At 45.4% G+C, this 17,700-nt stretch overlaps 1 protein-coding gene across 1 annotated transcript in view; it reads right to left on the reverse strand.

Annotated features, from left to right (window-relative positions):
• Positions 1–17,700, reverse strand: part of GALNT17 (polypeptide N-acetylgalactosaminyltransferase 17) — a 554,525-nt gene that overhangs the window by 26,836 nt on the left and 509,989 nt on the right. Inside the window, exons 8-9 of the mRNA XM_012449084.2 lie at positions 12,809–12,946; positions 5,416–5,511 (exon numbers count right to left, since the gene is read on the reverse strand). Of these exons, the coding sequence (XP_012304507.1) occupies positions 5,416–5,511; positions 12,809–12,946 (234 nt within the window). The remainder of the gene's footprint in view (positions 1–5,415; positions 5,512–12,808; positions 12,947–17,700) is intronic.

Genomic DNA, 17,700 nt, shown 5'->3' on the forward strand with positions numbered 1-17,700 from the left:
ATTAATTAAAAAAAAAAAGAAAAAGTGGGTGGTGCCGGGCAAGGTGGCTCCCACCCATAATTCTAGCCCTCTGGGAGGTCAAAGTGGGAGAATTGCTTGAGGTTAGGAGTTCAAGACCAGCTTGGGCAATATAGTGAGGCCCATCTCTACAAAAAAATTGAAAGATTAGCTGGGTGTGGTGGTTCATACCAGTAGTCCCAGCCACTCTGGAAGCTGAGGCAGGAGGATTGCTTGAACCCAGGAGTTTGAGGCTACAGTGAGCTATGACTGCACCACTGCACTCCAGCCTGGGTGACAGAATAAGACCCTGTCTCAAATAAAAAATAAAGTCATCAGGAAGCTGAGGTAGAGAATTGCTTGAACCTGGGAGATGGAGGATGCAGTGAGAAGAGATCGTGTCACTGCACTCCACTCTGGGCCACAGAGCAAGACTCTGTCTCAAAAAATAAAAATAAAAATAAAAAAATAAAGTCGGGGGAGGATGGGAGGACCAGACATAGTAGTTGGAAGGATTAAACATGTCACCAAAAACAGAAATGGGTGTGGGAAGTACAAGTTCCTCTTCAAAGTTTCCTTTCTTGTTAAAGAATAAGTCATAAGTGTGCTAAGAACTCTTTGTTAAGCCCTATCCTATGTAGCAGTGAGACATGCCATGCTTACAGGCATGTAGTACATTCTATGTCCTTGTACTTGAACCAAGATATTGGTGCTGGCTGGACGTGCTCACAGGAGGTCCCAGCTCACCATTGCTTTTAGCTGTTTAGAAAAGTTTTAAGTTGTTAGCCAATCGGGTTTTAGTTTAGATTGTGAGGTCTGGCTCCAGCCAACGGAGATCAGACACAGCCGTAAGGACGACCCCAAATGCCTAAGGGATAAATTTGTGTGTTTTCATTTGTTCATTGTACTCTCATGGCAAGATGGCTAGTGAGAATACCCTTCCTGCAGCCTAGGAAGTAAAAATTGCATTGCTGAAAGATCCTTTGTCTCAGTGCTTATTTTTCTTTGTGGCACCGAGCATCTGTTTCCAACATTGGGTCTTATCTCCAGCATTTTTGTTCTTTATCTCAGCTCAGCCCTGGTCCAGAGTGTCCAGAGCTGTCCCCAGGCAGGGGTGGGAACATGAGGCTCATACAATGCGTCCATTGTATGCAGCACTGTCAAACCCTGGCTGCAGCTCAGCTGCAGGGACCTGAGAGAGCAGATGCAGAGCCATGGGGGGAGTCAAAGGATAAGAAAAATGCTACAGTGGGTCCCGGGGGCAGCAGTACTTTCAGTGCCCTCTTTCTTTCTGATAGGACCTTTACTTTTCTGGAGCAATCAGAAGCTGCGGCTGGAGAAGACTGACTTGCTGTCTGGAGAAGTGAGCAAGAAGGGCTTGGCAGAGGAAGCTGCTCTCCATGGAGGGGAGCCAAGTGGCCTGTTTCTCCAGCTTGGGGACCCACCCCGGGCCTGGATGTAGGAGGGCAACAGCCTGGTAGAACTCAGGGTCTGTGGGCCTCCTTAGTTAAGAACTTCCACTACAAATGGGTTCAGGCCAACACTAAGGCTGCTACTGTGTGGGAAGTAGAAAGGTTCCTTTTTAAAGTTTCCTTTCTTAAGAATAAATCATAAATATGCTAATAACTCTTTGTTAAGGCCTATCCTATGTAGCAGTGAGACATGCCATGCTTACAGGCACGTAGTACATTCTATGTCCTTGTACTTTAACCAAGATATCTGTGCTGGACGTGCTCACAGGTATGTCCCAGCTCTCCATTGCTTTTACCTGTTTAGAAAAGTTTTAAGTTGTTAACCAATCAGGTTTTAGTTTAGATTGTGAGGTCTGGCTCCAGCCAACAGAGATCAGTCACAGCAGGAAGGACGACCCCAAATGTGTAAGGGATAAATTAATGTGTTTTCCTTTGTTCTTTGTATTCTCATGGCAAGATGGCTAGTGAGAGCACCCTTCCTGCAGTCCAGGAAGTAAAAATTGCATTGCTGATTCTTTGTCTCAGGGCTGATTTTTCTTTGCCGCACCGAGAGTCTATTTCCAACATACTGCATCTTTGATTTTTTTTTTTTTTTTTTTTTTTTTGAGACAGAGTCTTGCTCTGTTGCTTAGGCTGGAGTGCAGTGGCATGATCTAGGTTCACTGCCATGATCTAGGCTCACTGCAACTTCGGCCTCTTGGGTTCAAACGATTCTCCTGCCTTAGCCTCCCCAAATAGCTGGGATTACAGGCGTGTGCCACCATGCACAGCAAAGTTTTGTATTTGTAGTAGAGACAGGGTTTCACCATGTTGGCCAGGCTGGTCTTGAACTCCCGTCCTGAAGAGATCCATCCGCCGTGGCCTCCCAAAGGACTGGGATTATAGGCACGGTCAGCCAATGCGCCGGGCCTTGACATTCTATTTTTAAATAAAACTCAGGCTTCCAAAAAGAAGCGGATGTTTGTCTAATTCAAATTAGTAACCAGACAAAACCAAGGAGACAGACATTTCCGAGCGAGCGAGACTCTCAGAGTGGCCAGGAACCATTTACATCTTGTTGACAAACACATGTTTCATGACAGGAAATTAGCCTCCTCCATGCCCGTTATCTGTTTAATTGCTGTTTGATAATAAATTACAACAGAGTCCATTAATTAAGCCAGTGATGTCCCTGGAACACCAATTCCTACTGCTGGGGGCTGCCTGTTTACAGGAGCTCTGATTCCGCCACTGTTTGCACCCGTGGCACTTTGGGACACGGTTTAGAAGGATTTGGGTTGGACGACGGGACTCCTTGCACAGAAGGAGTGGGTTTGGGAAGCGGGGGAGCCTTGATGAGTGAGCAGAGGGACAGCCTGGCAGCTGGAGAGCCGTGCCAAGAGTTCTCTAATTCAGGACACGTGGCTGAACAGAAAGCAACATCGGATTGACTTTTTAAAAAGCAGCTGGCGGAAAGCAACCGGGGCCCAGTTAACAAGTGTCTATCCCAGAGCCAGGGGGAGCCACGAGCAGCCTAATTCGGTTTGCCGTTCTAAATCAACTCAATCTAATCAGCTCAATGGCAGGAGCTTTCACTTGGAAAAGTTCCGCACACAGGTGGAGCTGGGAAAGATGAAACCCAGAGATTTCCTAATGAAGGCGCCACGCTGTGCTGGGAGTGCTGCTAAGCTCCCAGCGGGAAAGGAGATTTGATGTCTGGCTCCTGCCTGGGGAGGAAGTAGTAGGTGGTCACCTTCAGAGTGAAAACCCTCATTAAATTTTAACCACAGGCTCAAGCACAGCAGCTGACACCTGTAGTCTCAGCACTTTGGGAGGCGGAGGTGAGAGAATTGCTTGAGGTCTGGAGTTCCAGACCAGCAGGGAGGCCCTCTCCTCCACCATCTCTCTCTCTTTGTCCTTCCTTCTTTCCTTCTTCCTTCCTTTTCTTCCTTCTTTCCTTCCTTCCCTCCCTCCCTCCTTCCTTCCTTCTCTCTCTTTTTTTGAGATGGAGTTTCGCTCGTTATCCAGGCTGGAGTGCAATGGCGCGATCTCTCTTTTGTTAGAGTCTTGCCTGTTGCCCAGGCTGGAGTGCAATGGCGTGATCTCAGCTCACTGCAACCTCCGCCTCCCGGGTTCAAGTGATTCTCCTGCTCCAGCCTCACCAAGTAGCTGGGATTACAGGCATGCACCACCACGCCCAGCTGATTTTTGTTATTTTTAGTAGAGATGGGGTTTCACCGTGTTGGATGGTCTCAAACTCCTGACCTGATCTGCCTGCCTTGGCCTCTCATAGTGTTGGGATTACAGGCATGAGCCACTGCACCTGGCCTCGGTGGGAGGATTTCTTGAGCCCAGGAGGTCGAGGCTGCAGTGAGCTATGATTGCACCACTGCACTCCAGCTTGGGCAACAGAGTGAGACCCTGTCTCCAAAAAAACAAAAACAAAAGTTTTGACCATGTTGTCCTGAAAGTGGGCCATCCAGGCATTCCTGCTGGTCCACCAGGACACCACAGGGCAGAAGCTTGAGGGAGGAGGGGCTATGAGGAATAAAAGCTCCAGACAGAAAGGGAAGGAAGGGCAAGTTCGCAGCAGTCTGCCCCAGACTAAGCTTGGAGATGTGGACATCACAGGGTGTTAGAGATGCTGGGGTAGACAGACGGGGAGGGCAGGGGCCACAGGGCCACAGAAGGCAGACACAGCGGCCCAGACAGGGAGGGCAGGGGCCAGAGGGCCACAGAAGGCAGACACAGCAGCCTTACAGTCCAGCCCTCAGGTTCGCCCAAGAGCTTCCCTGAGTGGCTTTAGAAACCTTCCCCTGAAATACCCAAAGCAAAATGCAACTGCTTAGAGCCACGTGGGGAAGCTCTGGGATCAGACCGTCTTTACTCTGTTCCACATTCACAGGAGGAGTGGACTCCTCAGAGCAGTTTTTGATTATGCCAGTATCTAACTGCCATAGCCCTTATGATGTCACCGTTACTAAGTGCTCCATTCAAGTGTGACTTTTCAGAAGATTGCACAAAGAAGTCTGGGAGTTAAGTGCTCTTTTCACAGCTCCTCTTGGAGTAACTGCCTAAGAGGGTGATGGGGCACAGCCATGGGCCCAGGAGTGGGACTGCCCTCGGCTCAGCCTCTGGGATCTTGCTGCCTGGGCCACAGGCTGTGGGTATCCTAGGAAGTTGGTGTGGGGAGTGTGCTGGGCGCAGCCTCCCACCCTCTGTGTCCCCTCTCTTCAAGCCCTCTAGGCCCAGGACCACGAGTCCCTATCTCCAACTCCTGGCCATCCCAGCCTGAGACTAGCCAGGGGCTTTTCATTTGGTCTATTTCAAGATGCGGCTTCTTAGACAGTCCCCTCTGGAGCTGCTGTGCACAGTCTTAACACATCCCCTCCCCCAACCCCAGGGGAGCCTTCTAGTGGCTCCCTGACATCCTCTGAATTAAGTCCCAATTCCTCAAAACAGCAGCATCAGCATCACCTAGGAATCAGAAACACAAAACTGGGGCTGGGTGCTGAGGCTCACGCATATAATCCCGGCACTGTGGGAGGCCGAAGGTGGCAGGAGCCCTTGAGGCCAAGAGTTAAGACTCCATCTCTATAGAAAATGGAAAATTGAGCCGGACATGGTGGCATTAGCCTTCAGTCCCAGCTACTAAGAAGGCAGCGGGAGCACTTGAGCCCAGGAAGTAGAGGCTGCAGTGAGCTGTGATCACACCACTGCACTCCAGCCTGAGCAACAGAGTGAGACTCTATCTCAAAAAAAAATAAAATCTGTGTGGATGCAACAACCACTTATGAATCTTTTCCCTAGCTTCTTCAGAGAAATAACCAGAAAGACTCCTACCTTCTTAAAATCTCAGAATACATAACTCCCAAGGTAGACGGCAACAAAGGTATCCAGAAGGCCTGCAAGGCCCCTGTGGGCCGGAGATGGTGCTATTACTTCCTCGTCAGAGACAAGTTCCTACCTGTGGTCCCCAGCCGTGACACGGATACAATATTGCTGTGTGGTTCTCCAGCGGCCCCTGGTCCAAGCAGACATCTTTTGCTTTGTTGTTGCGAAGCTGCAAGAACAGACAAAACACGACCCATCAGAGCTCAGCTAGCGGGGGTGGGGATTCCCAGTCACTGCTCCACCATGCCTTGGTTCTGACTTCGTGACAGAAAGCCCACACGAGCTTCTGAGTGAGGACCGGGCTCCAGTCTGTGCGGTGATCACCTTAGCAAGAAAGATCAGGTCTCAAGGTGGACGGCATGGGTGCTCGTTCTCTCACTGCGTCCTGGGCAGCTTGGACCCCACCCTCACAGCACCTCCATCCCCAACATGTCAGGCAATCTCAGGGAACTTCTGTGTATAGGAGCACTGGTTACCTAGATCTCAAGTTTCTCAATGGCCTTTAAACGTCTAAGTGGCTTCTAAGCTTCTCAGTGGCTTGGAAAATCTGGTTATCCAGATCTTAGGCTTCTAAGTGGGCCTCAGCACCACATTGATTTTAATAAACTAGGTAACCACGGGTTAGCTTCTCACGTCATTATTTGCATAAAGGCATGAAGAACAGATGTGGTGACTCACACCTGTAATCCCAGCACTTTGGAAGGCTGAGGCAGGAGGATCACTTGAGCCCAGGAGTTCAAGACCAAAATGGGCAACATAATGAGGCCCCATCTCTACAAATCCATTAAAACAAATTAACAGCTGGGTGCAGTGGCTCACGCCTGTAATCCCAGCACTTTTTGGGAGGCTGAGGTGGGTGGATCACTTGAGGTCAGGAGTTCAAGACCAGCCTGGCCAACATGGCGAAACCCTGTCTCTACTAAAAGTACAAAAAATTAGCTGGGCGTGATGGTGCATGTCTGTAATCCCAGCTACTTGGGAGGCTGAGGCAGAACTGCTTGAACCCAGGAGGCGGAGGTTGCAGTGAGCTGAGATCGTGCCGTTGCACTCCAGACTGGTCAACAAAAGCAAAACTCTGTCTCGAGAAAAAACAAAAACAAAAACGAAACAAATTAACCAGGAGTGGTGGCACACACTTGTAGTCCCAGCTACTCAGGAGGCTGAGATGGGAGGATCGCTTGAGTCCAGGAGTTCCAGGCTGCAGTGAGCTGGGATTGTACCACTTCACTCTAGCCTGGGCGACAGAGCAAGACCTATTTCTAAAAAAAGAAAAAATACCTAAACGCTTGCTATCATAAAACACTCTATCAGTATCTATGTTCAGAAACAGTTACTGATACCTATGCTGTGCTAAGCACGATTGTAGGTGTATGGAACGCACCCATGGAAGAAATAGACAGAAGTCCTCAAAGCAGCAACACCCCGAAACTAGGCATGTGTCTTTGGGAGCATGCAAGAACTGATCTAATTTGGATCTCCGGGTGCACTGTGGTCTATATGGGTATCCATTCCACCACACCCTAGGGTCTCAATGGGTGGGTAAAAGGCAACGCTGCTGGACCTCTCATCTATACTCATTCCTCTCCTGATTATATTCTCCACGGAAACAAAGAGAAAAAAAGGCATTCTGTTCTTTGTGTACTCAGACTGTGTTTAGGCTCACACAACTTGAGCAGATTTCTAAATCCTTTTTTTTCTTTGAGTGACAGTGTCTTGCTTTGTACTCCAGGCCAGAGTGCAGTGGTGTGATCATAGCTCACTGCAGCCTCCATCTCCTGGCCTGAAGCAATCCTCCCACCTCAGCTTCCCAAAGTGCTGGGATTACAGGTGTGAACTACGGTGCCTGGCCAAGAGTTCTTTACATATTAAGGACATGAATGTTTTAACATGTTTTAAACATGTTTACATCATGATTTGAGATTGCCAGGCTTTTAAATTTTGTTCTAATATTTATGCAATCAAATCTATCATTAAGTAATTTAATATTTATTGAGGGCCTGGGAAGTGCCTGGCACTGTGCTAAATGTAATGAACAAAAGATAAATAACACGGTCCCTGCCTTGAAGTAGTCCACTGTCTACTGCAATGACTGAAATATGCTAAGGCCAACAAGGAGAACTTCTTTTTTTTTTTTTTCAGATGAAATCTCACTCTGTCACCAGGCTGGAGTGCAGTGGCATGATCTCAGCTCACTGCAACCTCCACCTCCTGGGTTCAAGCGATTCTCATGCCTCAGCCTCCCAAATAGCTGGGATTACAGGCATGCGCCACCACACCTGGCTGATTTTTGTATTTCTAGTAGAGACGGGGTTTCACCACGTTGGCTGGGATGGTCTCGATCTCCTAACCTCATGGTCTACCCACCTCAGCCCTCCAAAGTGCTGGGATTATAGGCATGAGCCACCGTGCCCCCACCAAGAACTTCTTTACCCCTTCTGGGAATTCAGAGATAACTGCTAAGGGGAGGTGACTCCTGCCCTAAGCGTTATAAAGAATATGTGGGCTGAGTGCAGTGGCTCACGCCTGTAATTCTAATGCTTTGGGAGGCTGAGGCTATAAGATTGCTTAAGGTCAGGAGTTTGAGACAAGCCTGGGCAACGTAGGGAGACCCCCTATCTCCACAAAAAATAAACAGGCGTGGTGGCATGTGCTTGTAGTCCCAGCTACTTGGGAGGCTGGGGTGGGAGGACGGCTTGAGCCCAGGAGTTTGAGGCTACAGTGAGCTGAGATTGTGCCACTAGACTCCATCTTGGGTGACAGCAAGGCTGTGACTGACTGACTGACTGACTAAATAAATAAATAAATGTTGTCTAGAGCCAACAGCAGTGGCTCACACCTGTAGTACCAGCTACTAGGGAGGCTGAGGTGGGAGGATTGCTTGAGCCCAGGAGTTCAAGTCATGATCATGCTACTGCACTCCAGACTGGGCAACAGAGCAAGACCCTGTCTCTTTAAAAAACAAAAAAAGCTGTCTAAAGAATGGTAATTTTTGTTGCCAAGCAGAATTTGAAAAATTTGATTTCTTTCACTTAACACTATAGTCCATCTGAAATACGTATCTGTAAATGGTGACACTCAGCAGATGGAGGAGGAGTGAGAGAACCAAATCCCTTAAAATGTTAACACTGATTATATCTGGGAATTGGGATTTAGAGTAAGTTTAGTTTTCATCTTTATATTTCCAATAGAATGTATGTGTTGAATTTATTATTTTAAAATGAAAGTTTGTAAAAACAAAAAGCTTCTCTCTTCCAAAAAACCAGACTATGATCACAATGTCACCTCCAATGCCATCCCCACTGTACAGCTCAAGGGACATCATTTATACCGTGGTTGATGCCAATGGCAACCCATGGAGTTGTGCAGTGCACAGACTGTGGAGCTGTACACAGCAGCTCTGGCAAACTTCTACCTAGGTGGTTCATGCCTATAGCCCCAGATACTTGGAAGCTGAAGTGGGAGAATCACTCGAGCCCAGGAGATAGAGGCCAGCCTGGGCAGCATAGTGAGACCCCTTTTCTACAAAAAAAAAAAAAAATTAGCCAGGTGTGATGGTGTGTATCCATAGTCCCAGCTATTGGGAAGGCTGAGGTGGGAGGATCGCTTGAGTCTAGGAGTTCAAGGCTGCAGTGAGCCAAGACTCTGCCACTGCACTCCAGCCTGGGGGGCAAGGCTGGTCATTGTTTTTATTGTTTCCTTTTTAGTAACTATTTTTCTTCTAATTATAAAAGGATCACCTAACATTAGTGAAAGTCAGAAATGCATGACAAAGCAACCCCACAACTGCTCGAAGTCCCACTTACTACCCAAGGTAATGACAACTAACTTCTCCATTTCCCGATGCTACTGTTACACTTGCTTCCAATCTAAAATAGCAGCAAATTCAGTTTTATCATCCTGAGATTTCCTTCTTAAGCATTATGGTATCAATGTTTTTCTCATGTCATTAAACTTTTGTACGTCCCATTTGTAATGGCTATAAAATAGTTCAAACCACGAATGCATTATTTTCAACTAATCTTCAAGTTAAATTCAAAACAAAAATTTCCTCAAAAATAACATGTCTGAGCTGAACAATTTTACTCTCAAATCTTTGTCCTTATTTCAGATTATTTGCTTGGGATAAGAGTGGAGAAGAAACTGTCATTAAGCTTTTTAGTACATGTGGGTCAAACTGCTCTTTAAAAGGCTTGTTTCAATTTGCACACTCACAGAGGATATATTTTTTTTCATATTACTAAGACCTTGCCTGTGAAGTAACAACATATATTCCAAGAAATGAATCTTTGTTTGTTTGGGGATAGGGAAGAAACAAAGCTGTCTCTGTCTATTTAATTTTTTATTTTCTTTGACTATGAAATAAATTTAAAATTTTCATGTGTTTTTCACCCAGGTGTATTTTTTCTTATGTAACTGACTTTGTGCTTTATTTTTCTTTGGGGATGTTTTATTTTGTTGTTTAAATCAAATTTTTAAAATCATGCCTTTAATCCCAGCACTTTGGGAGGCTGAGGTGGGTGGATCACTTGAGGTCAGGAGTTGGAGACCAGCCTGGTCAACATGGTGAAACTCCGTCTCTACTAAAAGTACAAAAATTAGCTGGGTGTGGTGGCACATGCTTGTAATCCTAGCTGCTATAGGCAGGCTGAGGCAGCAGAATCGCTTAAACCTGGGAGGTGGAGATTGCAGTGAGCCGAGATTTCACCACTGTAACCCAGCCTGGGTGACTCTGTCTTAAAAAAAAAATTAACTTGTGGAACTTATTATATATTAATGGTATTTGTTCATCTATAGTATTTGTGGTATATGTATTTCCAGTTTGGTGTGTTATTCCTCTACTCAGTTGATGTACAAATTATTTTAATATTTATGAGCTTGGATCCATGACACATTTCCTTTGCATTTCTTGCTGTGGCTTTCATTCTTAGAAAGCCCTTTCTCATTCAGAGATCAGATTCATCACTATTTCCGAATGGTTCTTTTATTATTTCTTTCATGTAATGCTACAGTCCATCTTAAATCTACTTTGGTATATGGCAAGCTGTAAGGATCTGATTGATTTCTTTTCCAAAGAGCTAGGCAATTGACCCAGTTGTTTTAGGAATAATCCATTCACTGCTCATTGTGGTTCTTCCTTTCTATTTAATCTTACTTTGATAGTTAAAACAATATTCATGCTTTTATTTTGGGGAAGAAAACATGAGGCAGTTCAGATCTATTAATAACTACTGCTGTGTGCCAGGTACCTTCTTTTTATTTTTCTTTCTTTTTTTTGAGACAGAGTCTTACTCTGCTACCCAGGCTGGAGGGCAATGGCACGATCTCAGCTCACTGCAAACTCCACCTCCCAGGTTCAAGTGATTCTCCTGCCTCATCCCCAAATAGCTGAGATTGCCCGCACCTGCCACAACGCCCAGCTAGTTTTTTTGTGTTTTTAGTAGAGATGGGGTTTTTCACCATGTTGGTCAGGCTCGTCTCAAACTCCTGCCTTCAAGTGATCTGCCCACATTGGCCTCCCAAAGTGCTGGGATTACAGGCATGAGCCACTGCGCTTGGCCACGCCAGGTACTGTTCTAAGAACTCTACATATCACAACTCACTTTATCCTCCCAGGAACCCTGTAGAGGAGGTACTCTCCTTCCTCCCATTTTATAGATTAGGGAACGGCAGCCAAGAGGAGCCACACAGCCAGTAACAGCCTACTAGGATTTGAACCCAGCAGGCCGGCTCCAGTCTCCATGTATCCCTAACCACCCCAGAGACTGCCCTTGCAAGACGCCAGCATCCCGTTCCACATTCCAGCTCAGGAGGGTCCTCACTCTACATCTGATGACTTAACCTGGGGTTGATTTACTTTCTATAAAAGGCAGCAGGCAAAGGCTAGGAAAATCCATAGTTGTAGAAAAATGTAAATACTCTAAGTTGAAGGGATTCTTCTTAGCTTTAACCTGGTAGTCACAGGGAGTTGCAGAGAAGAAAACCAGATTGTGGAGCTAATGGCGTGTCTCTGCCACATTGAGAGCACCCAGCTCCCTACTCCTTGGCCTGACTGTGTGTCCCCAATTCTGTCTCAGACAGGCATTGCAAAAAGAACAAGGTAGATGCATGAGTGTTTCTATGTGAAGATGTTCTCAGCAATGGTATGATATTTTAAAATTGAAAATGACACCAGTGTCTACGTTCTCAAGCAAAGCACAGCTTACACAAAACGTGGAACCATGTGCAGCCATTGATCAGTGGCAAAAATATTTAATGACACAGTTACCTATTCTCTATATTATTGAGTAAAATTTCAAATTATTAGGCGTTGTGAACGGAATGGTTTTAGTAAAAAAAAAAAAAATACATGGGTATATACACGCACACACACGCAGGCCAGAGGCCCATACAACAAAGTGTACACGTTATCTCTGGTATCTGGATGTCCACGTCCAATCTTGGTTTCATGACTTATGAGCTCTGTGACCTTAGGTAAGTTAGATAATTTCTCTAAGTTTGTTTTCTTATTAATAAAACAGAAATAATGCCAGTCTCTCCTAAGATGAAGGTGAAATGAATTTGTATGCAGAAAGCACTTAGAATAGTGCCCAGTACTTCCCAAGCACTCAAATATTCATCCCTAGTATTATTATTTTCAAAATGTTCTCAAATGCATATTGATGGTATTTGTAATAAGAGAAAAATCGCTTTGCCTTCAGGTTTAGAAAGGTGATACGACCACACCACAGACACAATCTGAGAACATTTCCTCCTTTCTTTGATGAGAAGGGATTCCAGCCCACAGCACAGAGCGCTGGAGGCCTCCAACCCCCTGCCTCTCTTTACATCCAAACTTCCTGCTCAGTGACTCCACTTACAGGTCCCAGAGGACCTCAAAGTCAAAATTTCCCAAACAGTATTCATTATCTGCTACATATCTCAGGCCAAGAAGACGCCCAGTCTTTTTTGTTTTTGTTTGTTTGTTGTGTTTTGTTTTGAGATAGAGTCCTGCTTTGTTGCCCAGGCTGGAGTGCAGTGGCACTATCTCGACTCACTGCAACCTCCACCTCCTGGGCTCAAGCGATTCTCCTGCCTCAGCCTCCCGAGTAGTTGGGACTACAGACGTGCACCACCACACCCAGCTAATTTTTGTATTTTTAGTAGAGACAGGGTTTCACCATATTGGCCAGGCTGGTCTCAAACTCCTGACCTCGTGATCCGTCTGCCTCAGTGTCCCAAAGTGCTGGGATTACACACGTGAGTCACCACGCCCGGCCCACAGTCTTTTATCCATAGTCCATTGTAACAATCATCACATTTGTTCCCTACCCCAACCCTCCAGCTAGAGAGAATCTTGCTGTCAGGGATGGCCCCTCCAAAAAACACTCCTTGAATGAGTGAATGAGCAACTCTATTTCTCCCCGGCAAAGCAACCCACAGCATATTGAATAGCATTCCAAGCCAAAAGCATGCAGGGTCCAAATTACCTCCCCGTAAGCAATTGTATTATTGTATCTTCTCATTTCTGGGTAAACGTGGTCCAGGTACCACTGGAAATTCTTACACTTTAAACTTTTCCTTAAGGCTCTTCTTTCGGAGACATCACCGATGTCAATTCCCGGATTCTGAAAGGGGAGAGAAGCCAACGGGTGTTAGTGATGGTGGCGTGATGGCCACGTGGGGCACAGGTGGAGCCACTTTCAGGGAAATCTTCACATAGAGGATCTTAAGCCTCGTATGCTTATTCAGAAGGGTGGTTTTCTTCGTTTTTGTTTTTTTGAGACAGTCTCGCTCTGTCACCCAGGCTGGAGTGCAGTGGCGCAATCTCATCTCACTGCAACCCTGGCCTCCCGGGTTCAAGTGATTTTTCTGCCTCAGCCTCCCTAGTAGCTAGGATTACAGGCTCGTGCCACCAGGCCCAGCTAATTTTTGTATTTTTAGTAGAGATGGGGTTTCATCATGTTGGCCAGGCTGGTCTCAAACTCCTGACCGCAAGTGATTCGCCACCCTTGGCCTCCCAAAATGATGGGATTACAGGTGTGAACCACTGCACCCAGCCAGAAGGGCAGTTTAAGGAGACCTGTTTGCTTCATCCAGACCCAGGCCAGGGAATCCTCGTTCCTGAGCAAAGTCAGAACCTGAAGCAATAAAGGTCTCAGACAAGCCAACCATCCTTATCATTGCTGTGCAAATGGATTTCTGGGACACACTGATGTCGACGACCTACATTCTCAGTTTCTTCTCTCCCACATTTCCTTAGTAACTATCAGAGCCAATTATTAGAGGAATTATTTGATTAGGACAAGAAAATAAGTGTCTACAACCCCCTCCTGTCTGTCTTTCTCATACCTGCGAAATTTCTCCTTTTGTTGGCTCTTTGCGAAGTTCATTATACGCAGAAGTGAAAATAATTTTCTATTGCAAAGCTTGTAACGATGTTCTAATGAATAATTCACTCTGCTTTTACAGAAATAAACCTGTAATGGCTGCTGTGTGCTGACAGGAAAAATAAAGGATCTGAAATATGACTCCGCAGACTCAGCTGCGAGATGGCCAGGAATTAGCAGAGACAGGATGCATTTGGGAGCCGGGAGAAGACTTCCAATTATATCATTAAGATCACCTGGGCAGTCAAACAGTGATTTTTTTAAAGGGAAATCCCTTTAAATGTCAAACTTATTCAACCCAAAGACGACCCTGAGCAGTAACCATTAACTCTTTGTTTGAATATAGTTAGCTTGATTCATGAAAATGGTCTGGGTTTTGTTTGTTTTTCTGAGACAGTTTCACTCTTGTTGCCCAGGCTGGAGTGCAATGGCACAAACCTGGCTCACTGCAACCTCTGCCTCCTGGGTGCAAGCAATTCTCCTGCCTCAGCCTCCTAAGTAGCTGTGATTACAGGTGTGTGCCACCATGCCCGGCTAATTTTTGTATTTTTTAGTAGAGTTGGGGTTTCTCCGTCTTGGTCAGGCTGGTCTCAAACTCCTGACCTCAGGTGATCTGCCCACATCGGCCTCCCAAAGTGCTGGGATTACAGGCATGAGCCACCGCGTCCAGCCAAAAAAGATCATTGTTTAAAAGCCTAGTAGGTTACCAATGGCATTCGGGACCAGAGATTGTCTGCAGTCGTGGACAAAGCACTTGGCTACAGTCAAAAGATTTGAGTTCTTTGTCACTCTAAGTCACACCACCATTCCAGGTCAAAACTTGTGGCCAGGCGCAGTGGCTCACGCCTGTAATCCCAACCCTTTGGGAAGCTGAGGCAGGAGGACCGCTTGAGCCAAAGAGTTCAAGACCAGCCTGGGCAACCTGTCAAAAACTCGTCTCTATGAAAAATACAGAAGTTAGACAGGTGTGGTAGTGCATACCCGTGGTTCCAGCCACACAGGAGGCTGAGGTGGGAGGATGGCTTGAACCTGGGAAATGGAGGTTTCAGGGAACCAAGATCGTGCCACTATTCTGCAGCCTGGGTGACAGGGTGAGACCCTATTTCAAAAATTCTCCTACTATACAAAACAGGAATAATAATAGTACCTATTTCACTGATTTCACAGGGCTGCAGTGAGGTGTTTTTTTTTATTTTTATTTTTTATTTTTTGAGACGGAGTCTCACTCTGTTGCCCAGACTGGAGTGCAGTGGCACGATCTCAGCTCACTGCAACCTCTGCCTCCTGGGTTCAAGCAATTCTCCTGCCTCGGTCTCCCGAGTAGCTGGGATTACAGACAGACATGTGCCACCATGCCCGGCTAATTTGTGTATTTTTAGTAGGGACAGGGTTTCACCATATTGGCCTGGGGCGAGGTTCTGTATGAGGACCTGAACTGACATCCCTGCTCATGTGCTATGCGTGGGACCTTAAACAAGTCACTTTTAGCTTCTCATAGCTTCAATTTCTTCATCTGTAAAATAAGCAACATAATATATTCATATCAAGCTAGCATTTACGGAACACTTCATATTTGCTGAGCTCTGTTCTCAGCCTTATTTTATCTTCATGGGAATCCTATCAGGTAAATATTAACAATCCATGTTTTTAGATGAGGAAACTGAGGCAGACAGTCCTTCTGTCATGAGGTAGTTATGATAATTAAGTAAGATATTGCAAATAACGACTTACTAGGTACCTGGGACATAGTAAGTGCTCAACAAATGTTACACATCTTTACATAATCATAATGGATAAAAGCACTTATTGCTTAACAGCTAGAAAGGGCTAAGTGGCCAGAAGGGTTTTTTTAATTCTTGAGAATATATTTCAAACTGATAACAACATTGAAAAATCCTTCACTTTTATCTTCTTGATCCGTAAATCTGGCACATGTTCTTCTGTTCTGGGCTCTAGCCTCCTGACACATAGGGGCTGCCATCTCTCAATAGGAACCACTCCAAGTGTTTCCGGCATGCCTCAGACCACCTATGGGTGCTCTGGCTGAGGAGACAAACTGAGCTGTGGCTGAGCGTGTAAGTTGCCCTGCTGTGCAGCGGAGGACAAACAATGCACCCTGTGCCAGGTGCCACTCTCAGCATGCCACATGTATGAATTCATTTAGTTCTCAAATCACCCCAGGAAGAAGAACCTGCTACTACTCCCATTTTTACAGCTGAGGGAAATAGGGTACAGTTGACCCTCTACATCCACAGTTTCTGCATCCATCGGTTCAACCAACTGAAGATTAAAAATATTTTTTAAGAGGCCAATAAGAACAATACAATAAAAGAATACAAATAAAGCATAAGAATTACTTACATAGCATATATTGTATTATCTATAAGTAATCTAGAGATGATTCAGCCATAAAAAGGAACGAATTAACAGCATTTGTGATGACCTGGATGAGACTGGAGACGATTATTCTAAGTGAAGCAACTCAGAAATGGAAAACCAAAGATCGTATGTTCTCACCGATATGTGGGAGCTAAGCTATGAGGACGTGAAGGCATAAGAATGACGCAATGGACTCTGGGGACCTGGAGGGAGAGTGGGAGGAGGGCGAGGGATAAAAGACAATAAATACAGTGAAGTGTATACTGCTCGGGTGATGGGGGCACCAGGGTACCACAAATCACCACTAAAGAACTTACTCATGTAACAAAATACCACCTGTACCCCAATAACTAATGGAAAAATAAAATTAAAAAAAATTTTGAGCTGCTGTTATAAAAAATATATATATATATTTGCACATAACCTAAGCATAACGTCCTGGGTGTGTATGTGTGTATATATACATAAAACATCCTGTGTGTGTGTGTGCATATATATATACACACACATATATATACACACACTATGTGTATATATAGTATTTGCACATAAATACTACAAGATGTTATGCTTAGGTTATGTGCAAATACTATGTGTATATACACACACACAGAGGATGTCATGCTTAGGTTATATGCAAATACTATGTGTATACACACACACAGAGGATGTTATGCTTAGGTTATGTGCAAATACTATGTGTATATACACACACACAGAGGATGTCATGCTTAGGTTATATGCAAATACTATGTGTATACACACACACACACACACAGAGGATGTTATGCTTAGGTTATGTGCAAATACTATGTGTATACACACACACACACACAGAGGATGTTATGCTTAGGTTATGTGCAAATACTATGTGTATATACACACACACACACAGAGGACATTATGCTTACATTATGTGCAAATACTATGTGTATATACACACACACAGAGGATGTCATGCTTAGGTTATATGCAAATACTATGTGTATATACACACACACACAGAGGATGTTATGCTTAGGTTATGTGCAAATACTATGTGTATATACACACACACGCACACACACACAGAGGACGTTATGCTTAGGTTATGTGCAAATACTACGCCATTTGGTATCAGAGACTTGAGCATCCGTGAGTTTTGCTATCCACAGGGAGTCCTGGAATGAATTCCCTGTGGGTACCATGGGATGAATGGTACAGAGAAGATGAGTGGATTTGGTCAATGTCTCCTAACTCATAAATGATAGCACTGGGATTCGAACCATGCTAGTGTGCAACTACTGCACAAAACTCCCCTGGGGCTGCAGTAACATGGGAATTTCCGAGGGCCATATTCTGAGCAGAATGCGGAGGACAGCTGACGAGCTAGGGGATTTGGCACATGGTAAAGGCATCTGACAGGGGGCAGCTGGAGCTCCAGGGGACAGAGACAGAGAATGTCATAGAGGACGAAGGGTCTGCTGCCAAATATCTGGGCAAGAACTTTCTGAACACAGCATATGATCAGGAACAGGGCAGCCAGATTAACATAATAAGACCGGGATTAACACACTACAACTCTTGTAATCTCTGTAAGTGGATTTAAAGAGATTCCCATTGTGCTAGCCCTG

Source organism: Aotus nancymaae, unplaced genomic scaffold, assembly GCF_030222135.1.
Source record: "Aotus nancymaae isolate 86718 unplaced genomic scaffold, 86718_ANA_hifiasm-v0.15.2.pri h1tg000012l, whole genome shotgun sequence".
NCBI lineage: Eukaryota > Metazoa > Chordata > Mammalia > Primates > Aotidae > Aotus > Aotus nancymaae.